This window comes from Cygnus olor, chromosome 5 (genome assembly GCF_009769625.2).
Source record: "Cygnus olor isolate bCygOlo1 chromosome 5, bCygOlo1.pri.v2, whole genome shotgun sequence".
NCBI classification, from domain to species: Eukaryota; Metazoa; Chordata; class Aves; order Anseriformes; family Anatidae; genus Cygnus; species Cygnus olor.
The window spans coordinates 35,287,089-35,312,168 of NC_049173.1; the positions used below are offsets into that span (position 1 = coordinate 35,287,089).

At 41.9% G+C, this 25,080-nt stretch overlaps 2 protein-coding genes across 4 annotated transcripts; both read right to left on the reverse strand.

Annotated features, from left to right (window-relative positions):
* Positions 1 to 931: 931 nt before the first annotated feature.
* Positions 932 to 17,800, reverse strand: DNAL1 (dynein axonemal light chain 1). Of its 3 annotated transcripts, none has more exons than XM_040557384.1 (8): positions 17,543 to 17,800; positions 15,327 to 15,365; positions 11,862 to 11,971; positions 10,823 to 10,878; positions 8,036 to 8,091; positions 6,939 to 7,065; positions 6,396 to 6,542; positions 932 to 4,933 (listed from the first exon to the last, which is right to left on the reverse strand). In XM_040557384.1, exons 1-8 carry the CDS (start codon positions 17,543 to 17,545, stop codon positions 4,884 to 4,886), a joined length of 588 nt encoding a protein of 195 aa, XP_040413318.1. In that variant the 5' UTR covers positions 17,546 to 17,800; the 3' UTR covers positions 932 to 4,883. The 3 variants fall into 3 exon arrangements, with proteins under 3 accessions (XP_040413318.1, XP_040413320.1, XP_040413321.1); XM_040557386.1 differs by having other exon boundaries at positions 6,396 to 6,539; positions 17,543 to 17,730; XM_040557387.1 differs by lacking the exon at positions 17,543 to 17,800 and adding an exon at positions 17,368 to 17,391.
* Positions 17,801 to 17,852: 52 nt separating this feature from the next.
* LOC121070350 (acyl-coenzyme A thioesterase 5-like) lies at positions 17,853 to 25,001 on the reverse strand. Its single transcript, XM_040557379.1, has 3 exons — positions 24,434 to 25,001; positions 21,520 to 21,722; positions 17,853 to 20,865 (listed from the first exon to the last, which is right to left on the reverse strand). The coding sequence occupies exons 1-3, from the start codon at positions 24,984 to 24,986 to the stop codon at positions 20,290 to 20,292; spliced, it is 1,332 nt and encodes a 443-aa protein (XP_040413313.1). The 5' UTR covers positions 24,987 to 25,001; the 3' UTR covers positions 17,853 to 20,289.
* Positions 25,002 to 25,080: the final 79 nt, after the last annotated feature.

Genomic DNA, 25,080 nt, shown 5'->3' on the forward strand with positions numbered 1-25,080 from the left:
TTCCTTCTCTTCTGGTAGTTGGCTGTTCATACATAACTAGCCGACTGTTTCTGACACCTGGGGGCATGAAGTCTTTAAAAGCTGCAAATATTTTGCTACATTAAGCATACTGTAGAAATGTGTATCGATGTCTGACTGGTTTTCTACAAGCTTTCAGGTAGAACCAAAGGTGGCTCACCTGCAAATAATTACTTTTGTTTTCGTTCATTTATGCTGACAAATTTACGTTCCAAGACTGACAAAGCTGACAGAAGAAAGATTTAGCTGAAGACTTTTTTTTTTTTTTTCAGCTCAGGGTAAGAGCCCTTGCTTTAATTTACTCCTGCAGACGTGGATATTAATCAGCAATAGCATTTGGGGAAGTAAGTAGCATTTTGCGTAGTTGGCAAAGACAATGTGTTGGCCTCACTGGCAAAGCCAACTGCCAAAAGTGTCTCAGGCTGACTACTTTGTACTAGAACTGTGAAGCCATGTAAACTTAAGTTTGGATAATGCAAAAAGCCACGCGTCTTGGGCAGTTTGGTTTTCTTTTTTAACTGGTAGATCCAAGGGCAAGCTTACAGAAGTCATTTCAACTGCATAAAAAGACCTTATGAAGCGCTTCACTGATTAGCAAGCTTAAATGCATTTTGAGGTAGTGGCATTGTGAGGAATTTTGCAGTAATTCCCTATATGTTGTTTTGTTTTTAAATAGAATTACAGCTGGTGTTGCAGGATGATATTCTTGTCATTATTGAGACTGCTGTGGACTGCAAGGTAGAAAGCTTTTTCTTTTATAGCTGAGTTCTGAAACTATATTTCAGTAATGCTGCTTATTGAAGGCTAAAGTTTCTGTTACAGAAGTTTATTACAGAGCAGTTGTCCTTGCTGAATGCAGTTGATTGTATAATGCTATTCACAGCTTAAATTCAAAGTGAATTAGCAATTTTGTGTTGAAGTAAGACTTACCCTTTATTTAACATAAAATGGCCTTTTTTCCCTATATAAAGGTAAACATTTTTTCTTAGGACCTAAGAACAAATCTGACAACCAATGTCTTTCTTAAAAGATCGAAAAATATTTATGTATCAGATGACAACAATCACAATATATCAATGCTTTTGAAGTCTAAGTTATTTTCTATTCTAAAATATAGAGGCAATAAGGGACAGCACTTACAAACTAAATTGCTCCCTGAGCAGCTAGGAAAGTTTTTAATGAGAACAACATTTAATTTCTGAAAGCTCTCCAGAAGTTGAACTATTCCATTACACAACAGCCAAAGTTTTTTGTATAAAATAACGTTCTATTATTTTTAAACAAGTTTCACAGAAGATCATTTATAAACATAGGCCTAAATAATTTAAACACAGCAATTTTAACAGTTTGGTCATGCTACAAAATTACTGTATACAAAAGGTAATCAAAAGTAGATGTTAAAAGTGCTCTCTTGCTTGAAGATTTTTCTAGATGAGTCTACTTCTAGTGTAACCTGAGTCATTTGCTGGTTCTCAGGTCTCTTTCCAGCCATTCGCAACATAATCACCGCATACATTGGTTCTTTGAAGAGAGATCAGTGTGCTAACAAGTAGGTAAAATACTTATTTCCTATCTCTAATTTAATTTTAGATATTTTTCTAAGGAATAAAGTGGATGCTAATCCTCCATAATTTCAGTGGGAAAAGCAGGATTCCACATGGCTTGCAAGTTTTACATGGGTGCTCTTTTCATCCATGACTAATAATGTGCTTAGGACTTTAATGGATGTGGTGAGATATGGAAGCGCAAAGAATAATACAGAAAGACAAGTCCTTCAACATCCTACTCAGCCACGCCTCAGGGGCATGCAGTCTGATCATCTGTTAGCTTATAAATGACAGAGTGCAGCAGCACCATTAGTATGCAAATCTGCTGCTGTAATTCTGTCATCTGCGTACATCTTCCACCACATCCAGTGCATAATTTTAAAGTGCAAATTTTAAAAATTTATGAAAACTTTTCTTATTCTGGAGGAGAAAGTTAACAGGGTTTAGCTTTGTTCTTGACAATAACCGCAATTCATCAGGCACAGCAACATTAAGCTGAAACTTCAGAAGGGTTTTAATTTATATGCTGAGATACTGCAGCATGAAGGGTGAACAGTAGAGGAAAGTTTGTAAATGTACCTTACTGCTGTTACAATGGTGCTGATTCTGGATACCTTGTTCCTTCAATAATGATTTGTGTGTGTGTGTGTGTGGTATTTATACTGCAGCCCAAACTAAGAGCTAGAGAATTTGTGCTGTTAATCCATTAAAAGAGCTGATGGCAGTGGGCTACATGATACCCCCAGCTCCACCACCTAACACCTGCACCAGTTACTGTTGGACTGATCACCATACACACAGCCTCTGTTTGTCACTTACAAGAGCCAGCCTGATTACCTACAGCCCTTCCTTGTCACCTACAAGAGCCAGGAATCGTTCTTTCACCCCCCCAAGTCTTGACAAGGGAGCTGTGCTTTGTTCCAGTTGTCACCACATAGAACACTTACCTTTCTCTTCTGTTCTTAGACTGCCCCAAAATAGTCTGAGTCTTTGCTCTTTCCAATACTGCCTTCATAAATGTACACACTTAGATCACATTTAGATATTAAAAAAATCAACCAGTAGGATTATATGGCATTGGACCACGTTCTATCTCCCCATCCTCTCATTTCATCTGAGGAGCTAATTAAGCCCTACATACCATAATTAGAAATTATACTAGGAGAAAACAGTTACAGAGGTTTGAATGCATTGCTTCTTGGCCAAGCTCCATGATTCTATTCTGGAAATATCTATCTCCACACACACATACATGAATTTGACTTTTCCTTTTGTTAGTATTATCCAGAAGTCAGGTTTTGTTCCACTCCAGCTCTGACTCAGGATAAACACATTTTAATCACAGTAGTCAAGAGCACGTACCAATCCCCTATCACCCTAACACAAAAGGTGGTCAGTAGAGGCTGCATGTGCCAGAAGATAGGTATTTTCAGAGCACGTCCACTTTTCCAAAAGTAGCTGCTAGTGAACTTCATGGATTAGTTCTAAAAGAGGACAATGTGAAATCGTTGTTGACTCCTTATCATTACATGTGGGTACAAAATCTGTAAAATAAATCCAGTGATCAAGTTAACTAAGAACCAGCTTCTGCTTGCCGGAGCTGCTGTCCAGAAATGGTTTGTGCTGGATGAGGAATGTCAACAGCATTTGCCATTGCTCTTCTGGCCTTCTATTAAGAAAGGGCTCTAAATCAAACTCAAATCTTATCTGCAATTGCCAACTTAACTTGGAATGCTTACAAATTCTTCTAACACTTCAAGACCAATGAGAGAGAATATATTGAAACTAAGTGCTGATTTCCTTGTTATCTTCCGCTTCACACTTTTCACTGAATTCTATTGCTAATCAATTTATATCTTCTACTAAAATTATACCTGGAGCTTGAGATCAGTATCACTGTCACCTAGGCCAATTCCATCGTTTTCTCTCTGACCATGACTTCCAGGCTATCAACCCCTGCCATACCTTCACAAACAAAACAATTAAAAGTGGCATTCTGCCTCCATCCCTTATATGCCTGTTCTAAAACCAGGAAGCATGCTTCTTGCCATTCTAATTTAAACAAAGATGATGCCATGAATTAGAACAAAAACTTAAAAAATAAATAAAAAAATCTACTTAGATCACTTGATCTATTCTCTAAAGAGAGGAAAGGGGAGTAAAAACATTCGGCATCCAACAGTGCAATCGAGTATGTCTTCATTGTTTTAGCACTTTTCACTAAAAAATAGTTACCTGTCATATAAGGGGGCTTTATTAAAACTGGTTAGCCTGCAATATAGCACATTTAGTATGTCTTCAAAACTTATTTTCCAGCGCCCGCTTCCCATCTCATCTCACCTTCCTCAGTAACTACATACACATTCCACTCACTGCTTACATCTGTGCTTTAAAAAAAAAACAAATGAGTACCTCAAAACCAGAATCTTAAATCTCAAGCCCAGGTCTTTGATCACTATTTGAGTTAGTATTAGCCTACTAAGTTACAGGAAAATTCCAGAGCTGAGAAGGATTATGTCCATCAGTGAGCCAAAACAAAACTAGGAACCAGCTGTAGACTAATAATCTACATTTTTCCAATCAAAGTAATTTCTTAATGAGAGACAAAAAGCTAGCAGACATTTTAGTCTCACTGAAACCATGCAAAGAATTCCCATTGCCTCTTTAAAATAAACAAACATACACATTGTACGTGGCCTTCTAAGCTACAAAGCTACGAGTTCCAATGCAAGAAGCCCAGTTCAAAACTTAAGGCCAGTAACAAAAGATCATGAGCCCAATACCTTTTTTGTGCGTACATCCACAACTACTGGGCCTATTTGGCATAATAGTTAAGGGGATGAAAAGGCAAATTCACATACTTAAAATATTAAGGGATTCCCATGAGAAAATTAAACATAACAAAGTCTGTAATGTATCTATAAAACACAACATTGTTTAGCCTCAGTGTTTCAAACGAACATTGGCCAGCTGCACCTAACAAGCTAAAATTGTTGTATTATAACCCGAGAGTGGACAACAAGCACCACTAATCAGGGATTAGGAATAGCTAGGTATTACTTTAGGTAAAGATTACTTACTAACCAAACAGCAGATAAACTCAGCTCCACTGGTCTCTGCAGAAGATGTCACAAGCTTGACAAAATTGGTGTGCCTGAATTTTGGTAAATAATTCTTTGGGTGAGAGACGGTGGAGATAAGCTGGTCTTCTAAAAATTGCCCAAAGATTTTCTTCAAAACAAATGTTTATATCGAAGTTCTATGTGCTGAGCAATCTGGAGATACTTAAATAATTAAATACCCAGAACACAAGTCTCATCAGTTTCCTCCTCCTTCTTCATCTTCTTCTTGTTTAATAACTAGGATACCTAAGAGGAAAAAAAAAAAGAGAAAAAAAATCTGCAAAGATTTATGACTAGATTATGCAGGGAAAGGTACAGTTTCTGTCCCGGAAAATACCTTCAGTACTTATTTTTGTCCAAAAGATACTCAACCATTTCACCAATTCCGAGGTGCCTATATATTAATCCTCACATACAGTGTATAAAAATAGCAGGATCTTGGGACAGTGTAACAGCAAGAAATTTACATCCAGTTCTAGCATTTCTGACATTTCTTTTACTCAACATCTTTGTTTTCTGTGGCTTCCATTCTTAAATATCTTTCTCTCTTTCTAAACTGCATAGGAAAAGCACCTGCCTAATTCTGAGCTGTCCATTGCTCCAGGCTGCAGGGATGCTTAAGAAACGAAGGGTGTAGCCTCATGTGAACAAGGTTACCCTTTGACTTTACAGATACTTGTCCTATTACATTTTTTCTACTCTCAGTGTGTTTTACTACAGTAGTAAATGGACTATTGCAGGACATCCTCCATAGCAGCACATTTCTCTCACCAGGCTTCCACTTCCTAAAAAATTCATATTACTTCAGTGGATCTGGTTTCAATGGCCCATCTGCTGCTCCCTAAACTGATGCTGTCCTCTTGTACCTTTCCTGCTGCTACTCTGACCTGTTATTAGTGTTACCAGTCCTGCTCTCCTCTTCACTGCTTTAGCAAATGGGATAACAGAGAACAGTTAACATCTCCATTAGCAGAAATTAGGATATGTAAAACAGATTTTAAAACTATCTCACTTCCACTCACAATTCAGGACATTCTTTAATGTATTTTCATATCAGTGACTTAAAAAGGAGAGCAGCAGAGAAGAGGTCATAAATTCAGGCTTACTGAAATGAAGAGAGGGCAATACTCCGGCATTTGGGAAACTTGCATGAAGCTTTGAAAAGCTGCCTTTGTACCAGAAATAAAGAAAGAATATATCCCTGTCCACCCTCATTCCCCCAAATCACCATCTTTTTTTGGAAAAAAACAAATTTGCTGGGAAAACTGTAATTCATCTTGCCTGACTGAAAGCTTAACTTACTTAATGACAAATACTTAAGTATATAATTTCACAAGTCAACATGTGAATTCCCCAAGAGAACTTCAAACCACTATTAAATGTGTATATATATTTCAGTTTCCTACTAGTTATGTGCTAAAACTATTTCACTGGATAACTTTAAGAGTAAAGCCCAACTGTGGGCTGACTGCAAGGCTTCTTGGATTTAACAGTCCAAAACACATCAGACATTTTCAGAAGATCCTGCAGCTGGCACTGCAAAACTCTGCTGCCACAGGTTAGCCTACTTCTGAATAACCCCAAAAAGAGGAGGGAGGAATATTACATGGTCACACAGATGAGTTTCTGAAGTTGTGATTCATTTGCTTGTGGACTTCTTTGTATTAATCTCTTCACTTAGATCAATTGCCTCACGCCCCAAACTCACCATCCAGCTTTTTCAGCTTGGGCACCCGTTTGGTTGCTTCTTCAATCCAATTGTTCTTCTGGTCAGAGGCGTATTTCTCTTGTAGTGGATTGCCTACAAACACCAGATCCTCTAGTAATGGCAGCTCTGCCAGTCTCGCAAACTCTGCTGCAACCACAAATGTGAAAACACCAACCAGATTGTGGAACGTGGAAAGTACAACTGCACCAAACCTTCTTTTCAAACTCCATGCAAACATAAATAGCATGACATACAAGAGGATAGGGATTGTTGGGACTTGAACTGGTAGCAGGTTAAAGAACAGGTACACGTTTCAAATAAGTCCAAGCAAAATGATTCAAAGAACAAACTCCATTGGGCTTAGAAGTTAAATTCAACTTCCTAACTGCTTTTAATCTCTTGCATGAGTGGCTGTTTAGGGATTCAGTGCACCTCTGCAGGCTTATCAGTAAATCTTAAGCCCCAGAACAAACAGAACTATTTTTCACTTGCTCATGCATTCACTATACTACTTAGGAAGCTAAATAGACAGGAACGGCTTACCCCAGTCTTTCACCAAATTATTTGACATATAAAGAACCTTCAGCTTCTTCATTACACGGATACCCCTCAGTTTCTCAATGAAGTTGTACGAGATCCACAACTCCTCTAACGTGTCTCCAACTGCCTCCTGGAAAATTACAGGACAACTCAGGTAACTGAAATTAAGTCTTGCTTATTCTTCAGATTTACTCTTCTTCACCCCTACAGGCCACCTCATGTAAGAAAATACTAAAGTATAGCAGTCCTCATTTCCTTTTAAGCGGGTCCCTAATTAAGCATTACAAATATCAGTGGCAATTAAGAGCAAAGGATATGAAATATATTTTGGAGGACTGAAATCACAATATTAAAATAAGACAAGGAATAGTTGGCAGAAGCAGTTGTTCTTAAGGCATAGGGACAGAGGAGACAAATTTGGCTGTTTGTGCACTGCAAATATCAATAAAGTAACTACAATTCAACAACTCGGGTTTTTATGCAGTATGAGAGAATGATTCATTTTAAGTGCATGTACATTTGTACCTGAAGAACAGAAGTTGCTTTCATAACTCCCTCAAAAAAAGAGAGTTTTTGTAAACCAACCACTATACATTGAGTCTGCATTTTACAATTAAGAGATAAGGCATCTCTGAGGGCAGCAATAGCTTCGAAGAGGAATATTCTGTGGGGGAAACATACAATATCTCTCAAGGAAGAAAAGAATTTCTACATTTATTTAAAAAAAAAAATGTTGATTGAAAAAAAATTCTGCCTTAATGCAAATGTAACAAAACTGATCCCATTTTTTTTTCCCCAATTCCTCCCCTGCCTGGTAAACTCAGTCCTTCCTCCACCTTCTCCCTCAAAGCCCTATTGCTCAGGGTGCCAGGTAACATAAATGGGACAGACTCTCACGAAGCGTGTGTTCACAGGCCTGCCAATATTTTTGGTAAAGAACCATAGCCTAAGTATGAGTTTTCTGGAAGAAAAACCCTTACAGAAGTCTGTAGGAATTATTTTAATGTAAAGCCAGACTTTTATGAACATAGGGAAATTAATCCACATCCTAGACAGCACTCCCTTTTGTTAGTAAAGACTTAATACTAAGAAGCACGTACCAATCCATTCAAGTTCTTTATGTTATTTCTTCCCAAAGACAGAATCCTCAAATTTTCTGAAATAGATAAAAGGAAGTTTCTTGTTAGTAAGAGACTTTTTTTGTGTAAGAAGGTGCTGTAAGTTAGGTAAAACTCCATGCTCTACTTCTAAAAAACAAACAAACAAACAAACTCTACATTCTGAATAGGCTGTCCTAAGAAAGAATGACATAACAGAAAGAAAAGCTCCTGACAATGAACAGGAATTGATGCAGTGGACAGATGAGAAACATGCTCATGAGTACAAAGCTGGTTACCTAGCTGAACTGCAGTCCAAAAAAATACTGGGGAAAAAAAATCATCTTGCACCTGAACTCTTAACTGCTAACTTGCCGGGTTTGATTTCACATAGTGAAAATCCCTTCTTTGTTCCACTTTCATTTTAAGGCAGCAGATTTGATTTTTAAAATAGAGACAGCATATACAGCTTCCTTACAGAAGTCTGGTGAGAAACATCTCAACTTAGCCTAGTACTCAGACAAAGCAGCTTTTTAAGTGAGCTGTTCTTGCTGGATTTTTAAACTCAAACCATGACAAAAGAGCAGTCCTTCTGTAAAACTCATTTTCAGTTTTCACGCAAGCTTTCTTGATGGTGTAAATAGGCAAACTGAGTTGCAGCATATAGCTGGGTTAAGTGTGGATCAATACTTCTCACTAATATTTCAAGACTTCTTATTAGCTGAAGGATGAAACACTTAATGATCTTGTTTTCTTCTTCTATGTATAATGATTGAAAATACACTGTGCAATAATTAATGGCAAGAACAATGAATGTTCCAGTCAAGTAGCAACAGGCTGCACTGATAGCACATGCAGTGGCTAGGGACTGCTATGCAGGAAGACTCGAGGCTGATCTAGAAGATGTAATTATATGTTCTATCTCAAGAATGTAGAGATGAAACCACACCTGGCAAATATTCTAAAACAGGAAGACTAGTTATTAAAATTTTGAGGTACAATCAGAATTTATTTATTTTTTTAAACACAACAGGTTAATACACAACCAGGCTCAAAGTACGGAAACTCATAATCAGTAAATCTAAAGTCGACCACAGCTGATATTCTCCAGAATATCCCTGAGGATCCCCATCCACATGGGAGAGCCTTTGGGTCTAGCCAGCTATCCTTACTCTCTTTGTAACTCGCATTTAGAAATTACAAGTTTGCACTAGCTCTGGAAATTTCTAAGAGATGAGAGGATACTTACAAATACAAAAATGACAGATTGCTTAAAAAGTTATGCCTTAAAACTGTTTCTAATTGCTGTTACTGCTCTTTAGTACTCTTGTTCTGAGATATTATATATTTTAGAAGAAGATCTCCCTCATGGAATATTTACACACACTAAAACACAAAACCAGCACTTGTTGCTATCTAAAACATCTTCCTCACATGTATGGACACAGGGGTGTGGTCCTTCACACAGAATTATCTACTCAGCATAATCCCTATATCAGGTATATAAACTAATATTCATCTTTTCTGTCTGAAAAGAGTGCTGGATGCTTGAACAGATTTCTCAGCTTCCTCTCTGTAATGAATAAAAGCAAATATCTAATAATTACTTGTTTGCTTTCATTGCTATAAACACCGATTTCTCTCTCTTTCACAGAAGCCAACAGAAATTGGGAGGTCCTCACATACCTTTAAGAGACAGACCACGTAGTTCTATGTTGTCTGGCCTCCAGATCAAATATTTGGCACGGAACATTTGTTTTGATTCTATATTTTATTAATATAAATGTTTAAGATGCTTTAAAAGACTTGTTATGTTTTATGCCACTTAAGACTTGATTGGATTCACCTTTATTATGTAACTGCCTATTTATTTTTTGCTCCTGACAGAGTTATCCACATTGAAATATTACAGCATAGTTATTTGGGAAGACTCTACTGAAATATTTTTTCCCTGATTGGGAAAGTCTGAGCATATTATGAAGACAGTTAAGTTCATCAGGCTCCTTGACATCCCTGTCAGTGTGTAGTTGTGGAGGACAGTATTCCAGATTCTTTATCTATCTGCCTGGCAGTTTGATGGGGACAGAATAGCCTGGAATTTCTAGCCCAAAACCTTCAGCTCTTTGCCAGCCTCATGCCACAGAGTCAGAGTCTTCAGGACAGACTTTTCGGATTTCTGTCCAAAAGTAGAAGAGAAACCCAGTGAGCTTCAGGGTTTCATAGACAGCTGCTCAGAGGTGTTCAGTTCCACCTTCTAGTCAGTTGGCACACACCTTTCAAGCAAGAACAAAACCAAAACAAGTACATCCAAGGATTAGTACATCCAAACCCTCTACAAAATGGAATGACATTTATCCATCCAGATCTACATCACTCCAACCTCAGCAGCAGACAATACCACAATTACAAAGCTGTTGAACTGCAGACTGTCTCCCTCATGAGCGTGGAAATTGGCTGTTAAATCATTCTAGAATCAATTAAGTGTTGAATATCATAACTCAGGCCACTGGAGGTTACAAAGGTGTTTCTGAATGGATTTGTTTTGTTGGGCTTGCACAGCAAGACAACTGGCAAGACTGCATAGAGGTACATGCTTGAATACAACATTACTGCTAAACGTGCATTCTCCAGGAAGACTGGTAATTTTAAAGTCAATTGTAATTTTCTATGAGGAAGGAGTTAAAAAGAATAAGAATAGGTATAAAGCTGGACACATAAGACAAATTGTGGTATATGTCCTATCCAAGCAATTAGAAAACAAATACGACCAGTCACTGGTGTGTCACTTACTTAGGCTGTTCAAGTTGGCGATTCTTTCAATGCAGTTTGTAGACAATGACAATTTCCTTTAAAAGCAAGAACAATTAACTCACAGTATAAAAGGAATCACTGTATCAGGAGAGTTCCACATCCAAACACCATTGCATTAGAAATAACAGTCTATTCTTCTCTCATTAGATAGTGAACAAGCTGTATGTGTGAACAGAGTCAAAATATCCGCAAACCCTCATGATTTCTGTAAATTTATTTAGCTTCTAGGAGAGTACCATGTGCTACTAATATCACATACGGGGTTATCTTTTTATGCCTAGCCTTAACGAGTGCATGGATATCGATTTCTGAAATGGCTCTAAATCCTTTCCAGAAGTCCCCTTTTTTCTCTCTCTCCCATCTCCTAGATAGACAATACTACATTTTCCTCAGTTACACAACGGCCTTACTGATTTGGTACCCAGAGCTACTTAGACAACTCTGCGTGCCACTATACTGTGCCACATGGGCACATTAACCAAGGCAACACGTCGTACAGTTATGAGATTAATGCTGTAGGACTTGATACAAACAGAATTTTAGGAAGAAACTCTAATTTGTTGCCAATCAACACAGAAAAAGCCTGACCAAGTGGATGAGATACTACAGACTTTGGCTTATATCACCAAAGAAATAATATATAAATAATAGCTTTTGATGTTAAACTGCAACAGGCGTGCATAAATTTTGGAATGCATCATAAATGTGTCAGTTAGTTGACAGATTCCAAGCATGGACCTGTAGTTATATACTGATGAACAATACAGCAATTTTCTGGGGACAAATATTAGTACAGAATCTACCATAACATCTTCTTGATTAAGTGACAGAGATCTTGGAATTAAAAGAGGGACTGTTGGTAGAAAGAGAAGCTTAGTTGAGAAAAAAAAGAAAAAAACATTGCTTAGAAAGTCACACTTAAACATAGCAAACACATATTTACATAGTGGACAGCAGAAAAATGAAAATACAGAGAGAAGACAACGGTTGTTTCCAATTTGTTTTTAGCTGAACTTACTCGCAGTTAACAAGGGTGGAGAGAGATTCATCCATCCTCTCTACAGGAGGAATCTGGCCGTACAGTTTCACCTCTTTTGCCTCTGAAGCCTTCTGGCCATTTTTTTCTTCCTAAAGAAAAGAGAAGGTGAAGAATGTGCACACTGCTACATGCAGTTACTAAGAATTACTATACTATAACATTCCTATAAAAGTAATTACTATAGGGATAATTCCAATATACTACTAAAAGAAATTACTGAAAAGAGGGAGCATTCTGAATACTCTTTATCAAGAGTCCAGTTGGTGAAGCATGAAGAGGGGAAGGGTAGCTTCGTTGTAAGATACTAAAAGCATGTATACATTACATAAGCTTTTTTTCTTTTTTTTTTTTTTTTTTTAAGTTGTGTTACACTTGAGCAATTTCATTCAGGCATCCTCTCCTGAAAAGAAATGGAGAATAACTGGAGGTCCGAAAGTCTGAATCAAAGCACTTTCACATAGACTGACATGTAGGAGCCTCAACTGGAGCCAATCTGAAACAGAAGCACATTCTTAAAATCTCTCACAAAAATCTCCTTTCTACTTCACCCAGAAAGCTCAGAACTCATGGCTAGCTCACAACACAAACTCAGAATGCGGGGGAGTGCATTTTGAGGGAGAGTCTCAACAGCATTTTTCTCAAATCTTTCCATGTTTTTAGCCATTTTGAATAGCCCCTAGATATTCCTCTTTGTGAAGTTGGAGCTGTGACTCCTGCTCCTCTGTCTGAGGTGGTAGCTTGCACCCAGCCTCAAACTGGTAACTCCGTCATGCAGTTACACCTCCTAACAGACATGTACATGAAAAGAGAAACATCTTACACTTTTCAGAAAACTGGAAAAAACAAAAACAAAAAAAAAAAAAAAAAAAAAAACACACCATAGGACAAAGAGGGAGTTCTGAGTCTAGACTGACTCTATTCTACCTTTGAATCAAAAGCCAGTTAGAAATCACGGAGAAGTTGTAATTTAAAGAAAAGTATAAATCCTTACCATTCACAGAATTAGGAATTGAAAAAGAATCACCTCTAGTTAGTCATTAAAAAGGAGCAGAAGAAGATTTCACACTTCAGAGAGTACAGTAAAAGACAAATTTCCTGTTTACAACCTAAGCTGATAATTTTCTAGATTATATTCTTTATAAAATCCAGAGATTAAGAAAAATAGTCATAACTTCAGCATTTGGGTGTGTTTATTTAAAAATACAATCTATTAAATCTTTTCAAATTCTGAAGTGATGGTAATTATTGACTGAACACTTGGGCCAAGTCTCTTTTTCAGTAATAACACTAGTTTTGACAGCTGCTTCCCTGCCAGCACAAAGAGAACATTTTGTTGATTCCCTCAGCATTCAGTGGGAGGGCTGGAGGTCCGTTAACAAAGGAGAAATCTATTTGGAGTTTTCAAAACAAGGAGTCTTGTTTTCTCCCCCATTTTATGCAGCTGTTGAGAAGTGAGAGAGTTGATGTCCGGCCTGTTTTCTCTCTCTTTTATCTCTCTGCTTTTGAATGAAATGAATTGCTTCCCAGAAGCATTTAAGAATACCACAGAACAAGATCAGGTTTTGATAACATTATTTTCTCTCTTATGTGCCCAAAATACTTCTGGCAACTTAATTTAATAGAAAATTACTACATTGCTACATGCATTTACTTATATTCCAGTTTCTGTCCAAATCCAGTGTGATAATATTTCTATTCATAATTAGCAATTCAGTAAATAGTATGTCAGATGTTTTGCTAGAATATGGCAAATGTGAAACTTCGAGTTTCTTTTTTAAGAACCAGGATAACGCTGTATCTATTTGCATTTACGCTTAACTTTTAATCTACCATCTTAAACCAACAAATAAAAATACATTTTTTCTTAAAATTTGACAGAGAGGGAGCTCCTAACATGGAATACGGCCATGAGTGAGCACGTGCAGAAAGAAAATTCAGCCTGCTTGCCACCCATCAGCAGAAGGAAGGTCTGATGAAATACCACAATAAACCACAGAGAAACCACAGGTAGAACAGGCACTTTATAAGAACAAGTTACCTGTTTGCTGAGTTAAAGTTGCTTTGATTTAACTAATTTCGTCCTGACTGTAGGGCATAGGTAAACCCTTATGCCAAAGGGTTAGAAATACATCTGGAATGCAACACAACAGCAGATCTAATTCTACAAGTCACATGGACCCAGATTAGGAGCAGTAAAGGGAAGCTTTAACTCCCCCCAGACAACATGAACAGAAAAACACGTTCAGCACTTTGTAATTAACATTAATGGAAACTCACCGACACGGATCCATTATTTCTAAGAAACATGTGACAAAGGAGCAAATGTAAAATAAATCTTTAACAGAAAACATGGAGCTGAGGTTTTGGAGGGCAGAAAGAGTGAGGGAGGAAAAAGGAAAGATACCATTTTTTTTAAATTCAGCTCACATCTCTGGTAATACTACTGTCTGCAAGTTGCTGCATTCTAGTTCTTATCAGGGGAGCAAGTGTGAAGTTTGTGGGGTATAGTAACATAGCTGAAAATAAAATGTGAAATACTGAAGGTGCTAAATAACAGCAAAATTCCCAAAGGAGGTAATCTTCAATTGCAGACTGGTACCTTAAGCACATGCTAAAGATCATCTGGCTTCCAGCTATACCTGTTCACAGAACTTCATATCCCGATCTTCTGGAGACAAAAACATTTATAAACTCTCGCTCTCACTCTAGCTGCTGGCCAGAATTAGAGAGTGCAAGCATGTATATACAATGGCTCATGTGTGCCCTCATCTCAAATTCACTGACACTGGGGAAAGATCCTCACTGGGTTCAGCCGACTGAACCCCAGAGGCATCCTGTGCCATCATTTGACATTATATCCACTTTCTTTCCAACAAACAGCTTCCTAGAAGGCTCCATGACAAGGTCAGTCACCGCCCCAAATAACTGTTTGTATTAACAGAGTACTTTAAGAAGAAAAACAAGAAACTCACTCTGAGACAAGCTTTGCACAGCGGCCAATATAAGGGACAGTGTGTTACCAGACAATAGGAGAAGGTTCACTGACTTCAGTACAGTCAGCATTTCATACCTGTTTACTCTGTGGGAAGAACTGTACTCAGGTAAAACAAACAAGGCATAATTAAAGCATGACATCCCCAACTATAAATTTCTCTGTAGCTTCGGGCCTTCTGTCAATGCATATTCAGCAGAACGAGGCAAGAGAGCAAAACAGACTTGTCTTTACCAACCATGTGGGTTTACCAAGAACATGCAGAAAATCCAACACAACTGATTATTCCTCAATAATAGGAATAGAAGTTTTACTTTGTGAAACTTTGTATGGCAGATGTTTCAAGCAAACATATTTGTTACAGTAAGTTTGAAAAATTAGTTTATTTGAATGCAGTCAAAATCCACGCCACCGAGTACCACAAAGCAGCTAGGTACTGTTCTAGTACTTACCCACTTGGCTAGAGCTTCTTTGATAGTCGTTGCTTTTGCCTAAAAATAAAACAAACTAAAATGAATATTCATTGCAATTTTTTAGCTGGCATGTTCACTGCAAACCTTCCTCCTCCCCCTTCCCTTTTCCAGTCCTGCTTATCTCCCCCTTTAGGGCCTTATTGCCCTCTAGCCGATTCTAAGAAGCTGGAACTCACCACATGTCTCTTCATTTTTTTTTCTGGGGAACTCAGAAGCATTTTCAGAAGGAATCGGTCGGACTCAGGAGAGCACATCATCTTCCTGACCTTACTTCTTGCCCAGTCTGGACCATGGGTTTGGTCACTGCTTATTAGCTTTGACAATTAAATTCAATTGAACTCAAAGGCTCAGAGGTTACTGCACTGAAAAATGTGGTCTAATGCTCTGAAAAAAACACACTTGCTATTAATGTGCATTAGCAATTTCCTTTCTGAAAATGACTCAGTGAATAGACAGAAAGATAAAGCCTGTTAAAGTTTACCAAAGAAAATAAGGCACATCTTGCCAAAAATCAAAAGCAATCTAACATGTTTATACTTGTTTTTCTCCAATTATTTTATGTTTGGTCACATCATGAGATGTGAATACATATAATATTCAGTTAAAAAAAATCTGAGAGCTCCTGTACCAGGCTTTTTAAGGATTCACCCACTGATCAACCTTCAGTTGTCTCTAACTTTTCTGCATCTCATAAGTCCCATCAACACTAAATGACAATAACCAGAACAGTAGTATATAGAGACACTCGTATATCCTAAACATTAAACATATTCCAAGAAGTTTTCAAATTAAAAAGGCCCTAGAGACTGATCTTTCACAAATCAGCAGCCTCCTGCCTATAAAATCAATGCAGTCCTTCAGTGTAGCGCTAGCACACGCAGAGCTTTTCAGGTAATCAGATATCAAAAAACTGACCGTAAAAGTTAAAACCAACAAACTAACTTCAGCTCCAAATCTCAGAGGTAGTCACCTCAGGTCACAAAGCTTTAATGCTGGGTACTTTAAACCCCTGGAAATTTTGGACCCAAAGGCAAAAGACAAGGGTTGTGGCGGCTGCAAACAGAAGAATGGCTGCAGGCACTGAATACCCAGCAACAGCCTGAGACCCAACAAGAGTAAGGACTCTGAGCTCCATTTCAATCCCATTCATATTGTGTGCTAGCTAGCTCCAGGCCCAGTGCAGTTAACCTGGCAAACTTCTGGCACGACAGTAGCTGCTTAGAGCCTGGCAGGGATAAACCCCAGCGACTCCTGTTCAGAAGGCTGCATCCCTAGTCCCCACTCTGACAGCCCCATGAAGCTGAGCGTGCCACAGCTGCCAGGGTGCCAGCAAAAGCAACTGGCTTCCAGTTAATCTTTTTTTTTTTTTTTTTTGGATGGGAACTTCCTCACATTTTTTCACAATTCTGCTAGTCTTTTGTAACAGTATTTGGGTACGTGATCTCAGTCACTCACAGGGACTCTTTCTGTTTCAAATTCCTGCCTAAAACCAGATCAGACTTTGAAGCCAGTGATCCACGGGCATCGAGGAACGGTTTCTTCCCTGACCTCTGCTGACTTGTCTCTCCCGTTGTAACGTCCAATTTGACGGAAATGAGAAAATCAGCATCGGGGTTATCACGAGAACACATACCAGGGATTTTTTGTTTTTTAGGTTACTTTGGGGAGATTTCCCTCAGAGAAGGCTATTTTTAGGGGTCCTCTATGTGCATATCGAGCAATGTCCTGCAGGGATTTAGATTAAAGTCATCCTACTTCAAGTATTCAAAATGCCAAGCGCTCAAGGGCTGGTATCGTCACCCTGAGGAGGCACCACTAACGCTGCCGGAACAGGAAAAATAACACCTCAGGGAAAAAAAAAGCAAGCACGTACACATAAAAGTCTAAATTGAAGAAATAGTTTTCTTCCCCAGGAGATGGCTTTGAGCACAGAGCGTTTGCCCCGGGCTATTTACCACATCCCCCCGCGAGAAGAAGCGAACCAGGGACACTTTGCCTCGGTCAGCGCACATTTATTTACCCGCTAGGCAGAGCGCTGCCCCCCACCACCGGCGGGCTGCCCGCCGCCTCCACACCGGGCACGGGCTCCGCTGGGCACGCGGTACCGCCCGGCCCCCTCAGCCCGGCCCCGGCCGCTCCCTCCCGGCGGGGCCGTGCCCGCATCCCACCGCCCCCCCGGCCGCTCCCGCACCCACCATTGCCGTTGCTACCCCGCACGCTCCGGTTGCTAGGGCACGGCCGCCTCCCGCGCATGCGCAGCGCCGGCGGGGCGGGGAGCGGAGAGAGCACGGAGGCAACCACACCTGGCGACCATAGAGAGCGGGGAGGCCGCCGAGGAGAAAGTCCCATCCCGGAAGTGGCGCGGGGGCGGCCCGCGGGGCATTGTGGGAGGCGGCGGCGGGGCTGCCTCAGTACGGGTCCCGGTCCCGGTCCCGGTCCCGGTCCCGGTCCCGGTCCCGGCGCGGCCACCCCGCGGTGCCGGTAAAGAAGAGCCGCACGCCGCCGTGGGTCCGCACGCTTTATTTCATCGCTCGGGGAACGCGGGGGGGACACGCCGCGCTTACAGCCGCGCCCGCACACCAGCCTCGCCCCGCCGGCCCACAGCCTGAGGGGCCCCCGGCATGGCCCGGCCCCGGGAGGCCGGCACGGGGCGTGAGGAGCGGGGCCGGAGGTCAGGGCCGCTGCGTGTGCGCCTCGTGAGCGGCTGCTGCCCGTCTGCGGCCTCCCAGGAGCAATACAAATACACAGAGTACCGGTGCGAGAGCCGGTCGGTTTTCCATAGGGCAGTTTTTGGATTGTTCTGTCCGGAAATATCCTGACCTGTTCACAAAGCTTTATTTTCCCTCCCTTGTTTACAAGATGTTAACAAATAAAATACGATGATAAAAAAATGTTCAGCTTTCCAAACAAGTGACCTACACAGAAACAAAAACCCAATGTCAAATTCTTACACTGGCTTTCTTTTTAATAACTTCTAAGTGGTTGACTTCTCTTTCAAGCTGCAGATATCTGACAATATCTAACAGTGAATTATTTTTAAAGGTTTGGGGACTTGTAAGCTACCTGCTTTTTGTTATTTCCCAGTCAGCATTTACTTCCTGAATCTGCAGCTTGCCATCGTGCACAGCAGTGGACGTGGTGTGGTAGCACTGCGGTAAGGGGACAGGTATCAATACCAGGAGGGTAACAGGAGTTGCGGGCAGCACTGCTCTACCCCAGTCAGTCATACCAAGAGGTCCAACTGCTGTGGATACCCATGACAAGGACAGACAGAACAACAACAAAACAAAAACCGCCTGCAGACAACCCTTTCCTCTATGGCTGCAACTTGGAAAAAAGGCAGGGTGCTACGGATGAGCACCAGCAAGGTGCGCATCACAGCAGGCTGTGGTCCTGGGCTCCTGGGGTGGGCAGTACCTGGGGAGGCTGAAGCACCAGACAGGACTCTGCGAAGGTCTCTTCAGGCAGAGGTGAGACGAGGTGTGAAGAGGTTGTGTGTGGAGTGAAACGGCTGGAGCATCTCTTCTAAGGAGTGGATGGATCAATTATTCAATAGGCAGTGACGGTGTATGGAGGAAGTGTGATTTCACTCAAATGGTAAGGAGTATTATGAGCTGCAGAAAGCTAAAGAGACCTGAGCATAATTGGCAGTCAACTGGAGAGAAAAGATCCCTGAGAGCAAAGCAAAATTCAGTGCTGTAAGTGAAGTTTTTGTATCTTCCTGGGCAGCTCTCGAACTGGTCTGACAAAGTGACCTTGGAAGGAGATTTGCATCAGTTTAACCCTTGCTAACCAGGCCTTCGGCACTGGCAAGACCCTTGCAAGAGAACAAGTCTTTTGGGAAGAAATGTTTCTTTCTACCTGAGTGGTAGGGAAAAATAAGGCACTAGCTAAAAATGAATTACAACAAAAAACAATCCTGCCCATCCCTGGGACAGAAATCCTAGTTGTTGTTTTTTCATATTACGGTTGTAAGTTAATCATCACCACAAGATGACAGCTTTTTTTACAGCCTACCTTCCAGTCTTCTGCTCATCAGCTTTTCTCTCAACTCAGCTTCCTCCCCAAGAACAGCTGTCACCATATGTTGACATCATTACCAAAGAGTTTCACAATCCCTAACGTAATGGCAATTGTTCTTAGTTCAAAACAAGTGGTGAAGAGAGAAGTAAGACTTGCACATGGCATAACTGCATTTAACTCTGCTATCTAACAGAATTTTCATGCTCTGTCAACTGCCAATCCAAGGCATTATAGGAACAGACGATGACATCCCTAATACAAGACAGCACTAGTGCTGCCATTCCCCCTAAATGACAGGGAAAGTACTCTTAGTTTTCCCCCTTTAACAGGCAACTGTTGCTGGACAAAACCAAGACTGTTTCCAACTGTTGCCAGAAGACCACACTCTAAGGTCAAGAGACTGACTACAAAAACAGATCTCCAGCTTTGTGCAAATGGAAAACACTTCCAAGGTATGGGCTATAAATCAGAGTCCCGGGCTGAAGTAACCGACAGCCCCAAGCCAGGACCATTCATCATTTCGATGTCCAGGTCTCTCATCCACAGGTTGCCGTTGTTCCGCCAGGTGGAAGCAGTCTGTCACTTCTACGGGCACAGGCTGCGGTGCAGTTCTGAGTCGCAACTACTGCGAGCCGGACAGTACCCACCCCTCTCTTCAGACACTTGTTTCTTGGTGCCACGACCAATTCAGGCCATCAAATCTGTACTACAATGCAGCCTACTTATGATTGGGTCACTTCTCCTCCGTGTGCCTACTTAAAATAACTTTGGCTAGTCCAAATAAATCCCTTCCTGTTTGGATGTTTGGATGCAACTGTCATTTGGTTATTTCACATTTCAGACCTTTTCTCAGCCAGTCCCTCCAGTCATTTTGGTGGCTCAAGCTCAGCAGCAACAACTTACAGGTGCTTAAGTGCTTTCATCCCAGATGCAAATGCAGAAACTCCTGAATCTTTCCCCAGGAGTGCTCCTGGGCATGGGCGTGTGCTTTGCTCTCTCCACCCCCCAGAACGGGCACCCCCAGAACACGATCCACAGCCACCTGACAAAAGGGAGTAGAAGGAGGATCGATTCGGTGACCTGCTCCGGGATAACTCAGCAGTGCAAAGTTTTCTTTCCCATGCTGGCGCAGACGCCCAATTGCCAGCTGAGCATATAAGGAGCTCTTCCACATACGATCATCTTCCCCTACCACAAAGAGAAAGTGACCTTCTGCTTTTTCAATGGGGATTGTGCAAGGAGAATTACCAGGATTCGTTGGGTCATCCAGAGCTTCAAAGGTGTCAAACACACCAGTGTCAGAAACACTGACCTTATTCATATCAAAACGCAGCCCGGGCAGAGTCATCTCACCATAGTGGAGGTCAGCAACTGTGTTCGAACTACAGCCAGAGATACAGACAGCAGCCACTACCTCTGGCAGGAAGGTGATCATGGAGAGCGCTAGTTCTGCCCCCTTCCCAGTCCCAATCACTCCAACTCCTGGCCCCTTCACCTTCAGATAAGATAGTAGGGTTGGGAAGAGAGGAAGGAAGGAATAGAGAAAATATGCATTAGAAAAGGATTAGCCATTAAATGCCTTTGGACTTGTGCTATTAAAAAAATAATAATAATTATAGATGTGGCCTGTTGGAAAGCTACAGCCTGGATCCAGACTCCTCCCTCCGTTCAAGGGTCTTACTTTTTCAGAGAGAGCAACAAGTGTCAAACCCTATCAAGTAACACTGGTGCCATGTTTGTGCTAGACACAAGTACAATCAGCTGGACCTCACCTATTGCACATTTTGGTGCAAGTATTTTCTTTTTCCCAAAACAGGTAGCAGGAAATTCAAGTACAGACTATTGCTATATAAGCATCTTTATCACCACTGCTCCTGTTTGAAGGCTGTTTCAGCACTTCATTGCCCTAACGATCAGGAATTATCTAGTTTCCAGTGTGAACTTATTTAATGGCCTGTTTGTGCCAGAAGAAATTCACTGTCTGCGGAGATACGCATGGCTGCCTATGCAAGACCTACACTTTTTCCATTACTTGGCCTAAACCTGCCCAGCATAAGCTGACACTCCAAGAAAATCACAGCCACCCCTTGGGCACGACTACCAAGTCTTTCCTAGTTCCTTGTCTGGAGAGATCTCTCATTACACTCACCTTTGGGTGACGCTGTAGAAATCTAGCTGCCTCCTCAAAGTACTCGAGGTTAAACTCTTTCATGACCTTGGGCAGATCTTCAAAGTCAAAATATGGCAGAGAAAGAGCAGCAAAACCATGGGTAGCCAGGAGACTGGATCTAAATTCAATCAAACCTCCTTCATCACCATACATGTCAATCACTCCTGGGAAGGGGCCATCCCCTGAATTAAGAAGAGGAACAGAGGACAAGTTATCAACAAGACACTAAAAAGTATCTAGTTAGGAGTGAAAAACAAAATATAAAAGGCATAAGACATGTTCTATTCCTAGAACTTCACTACTCTTCCATTTGCACAGCTGAGATTACAGAATTAGTGCTGTATTCCACTTTAGCTATTTCAAACTAAGAACAGATCCTCGGCTTCCTCTTAAAATATGTATGCAGCTAAACGTGTTGTTCTTTTTTTTTTTTAATCTAAATGTATTTCTCAGTGGTCTTAACCTCCCACCCTTGGAACAATCATACTCTAAATCAGCTATTTTCCCACCAAGAAGTCATACTGTAATTAGCAAGTGCAAGTGCATTGCTAATGAGGCAGTAGCACAGAGGCCTGGAAATAAATTCAATAAAACTTATGCAAACTCTGAAATCAGGTACATTAAAAAAAGAACAGCGGAGACACCCACTGCTGGATGCAATCAGCTGAACTTCCTAGCTCTATCTCAACATCAACGGTGTAAGAGCTGGCAGCAGACCTGCTATTGCATGTGTGAAAAGACAGGGTAAAACCGACAGGGTGCGGTTACGTGTGTGCAACCGATGCACAGATAAACATGCATATACATGTGTACCATCAGTCCTACAAAGCTTCAGAAATATTGAGAACCACAACCTTAAGCAAGCATGCTTTGCAGCCAAGGTTGTGTTGTGTTGTTGCTGTCTGTTGTGCCAGCAGATTTTAGGTTAAAGGCTCTGGGAACCATAAAGACCCTGAGTAATTCTATTATTATTTTTTTGTCTGGCCACCAGATGTCACCACTGATGCATTCAGATAGAATGGAAATAGAATAGCTCGGCAGAAAAGGTACCTGCTTGTGCAAAAGTGCATTAACTCTCTGTCCTCGTCTATATGCAACAAAGACAAAACCTGTGACATTTCAAGGTGCTTGAGAAAAGGAAGTTTTGGAAAAGAAATGCTAGATGGAAACCTCCTAACAAAGCATTAGAAAGTCAGAAAAGCACTGAAACGTGCTTTGGGGTTCTTTTTCTTTCAGTTCTAAAATTCTTCATTGAAATTCAATATTCTGTGTGAGAGAAGACCAGTACAGATAAATTTCTCATAATGCCACGATCACTAGTAACCTATAGTTAAGAACACTCAGCCTAGATGGCTAGGGGAAAAAAAAAAAAGTACTCTATATATTTATCACCCCTATGTGGAAAGCTTTCTAGTAAGTACATTTGATAAAAGCACAGTTAAGCCTTGAGAGAGTCTTCTTGAGAGAGAGAAACACAACTTCAACTTACAGAAGGATCCTCGACTGCCTTCCTGAGTGCCTACACATGTACATGTATAGGTTCTGCATCGTTCACTAAAAAGTAGGATGAAATGCTAGACAACTTTACTGATGCTTAAAAAAAACCCCTACAGCCTGTAACTTTTGTGCCTGAAACGTGAAATCCCTTTCACGTTATAATTACAGTGTAAGCCCACTTCTGTGATCTCACTTTTACTGAGGACAGTTGACCTTTACGATTCTTGTCTTAACAATCCCTGAAGCAAAGAAAGATATGGTGGTAATGCTGTAACTGGATCCTCCACCAAGAAGGATGCCAGCATCATTTAAGCAATAATCCCAGACTTTTTTCATAACATTACAACACCAGACTTTGTAAAGGGATAAATGCAGTTCCAGCTTGCAGATCTCTGGATTCCCACTGAGCTCAGCAGAAATTCAGCTCACTCTCTAAGACGGGACATATTAAAATAACCACGTCTCAGTGTTAGAAATTCCAGAATGCTGACTAAACATTTGATCCAAAATTCAAAGTTCAATCTATGCTGTTTTCTTCTTCTTCGGTGGACTTTGGATCTGTATCTAAATGGATAAAAAAAGATTATTGGTTTGGAAATCATTCACCGAGAAGATTTAAATCCCTAACAATTGTAGTGGTACTTGCAGGATTTGGAGAACTAATCTATTATAAGTTAGAGACAATACGGACTGCAGTTGTAGTAGAACAACACCAAGGAGAATACGGAAGTTTAAATCATGGCTCAAGTGTTCAAACGCTGTCATCAGTGTAAGGTTTCATTTTCCAGCAACAGTAGCAGGCCATCGGAATATCACACCTCATAAAACACAGCCATCCCACAAGCAGAACAGGTAGAACTCGTCCAGAAATCTGTTTTGCATTTGTACCACAGAACAAATGAACTAACTAAACTATTAACTTGGCTTTGGCTCTGGTGTAGCAGAGGTGGAATACTTCTATTTCCCAGAATCTGCCCTGCTGCTCTGCTTATTGGCATGTATGTGTTTCTCAGGGAAGAAAAAGGGCTTTTAAATTAGATGCCACTCAGGGTGAAAGCAGTGGGAGATTTACCAGAGGCTCACAAGGTGAAGCCTATCAGCTTTTCTGAGTATTATGCATTCTGCAGTTTGGAACAAACGTGGAATGTACTGCAAACCCTTGAGTGCGAGCAGCAGCGTGCCAAACCCTACAAGCACCGTTCTCATTTCGCTTTCTGCCCCATGACAGCCACCCGCCCGAGCCTGGCCTGCCGGGAGGACGGCGCAGAGCCCCCAGATGCCGTCGTGTCCCCGGGAGATCTCGGGGAAGAGCCACAAGGCCCGTTCGGCCCCGCTCCGGGACGGGGATTTCCCTGGGCCCGGCCGGGCAAGCCGCGGGGTCCCGAGGAGCACTCACCCGGCGGCAGGAAGAGGGAGCCCCTCACGCCTCCCTCCTTCAGCCGGATCCTCCGCACGCCGGGGGCCGTGAACCACCGCTCCACCTCGGCCTTGGCCATCACCGGCCCGTGGATGGCGCCGGGCTGGCTGTGGCCCTGGTGGACCAGCATCTCCACCTTCATCGGCGCGCCGGTGCTGCGGGGGACGAGCCGCTGGTACGGCCTCTCCATGCCGGCGGGGGCGAGGCTCCAGAAGAGCCCCATGGGCTCCACGCCCGTGTAGTCCCCGCCGTGCGAGGCGTCCGTGCCCAGGTGCAGCTGCCCGCGGCCGTCCGCCCGGTAGTGAGCGCACGACTGGAAGAGGCAGCCGCGCTCGTCCGCCACCACGGCCCGCAGGGTCACCGGCTGCCCCGGGGCCAGCCCCGCCACGCGGGTGTCCACCCGCTCGTCCGCCAGCCCGGCGGCGGGGGTCACGGCCACGCTCACGGCCCGGCGGCGGGGCGCGGGGGGCGGCGGCGGGGCGCGGCACAGGGCCCGCAGCGGGGCCGAGGCGGCGGCCGCCGCTCTCCACATGACGGCGGCGGCGGGACCGAGGGCCGCTGCGCCAACGGCAATAACGGCCGGGCGGCCACCGCCCCCGCCAGGCAGCCTCAATCGAGAGCTGAGG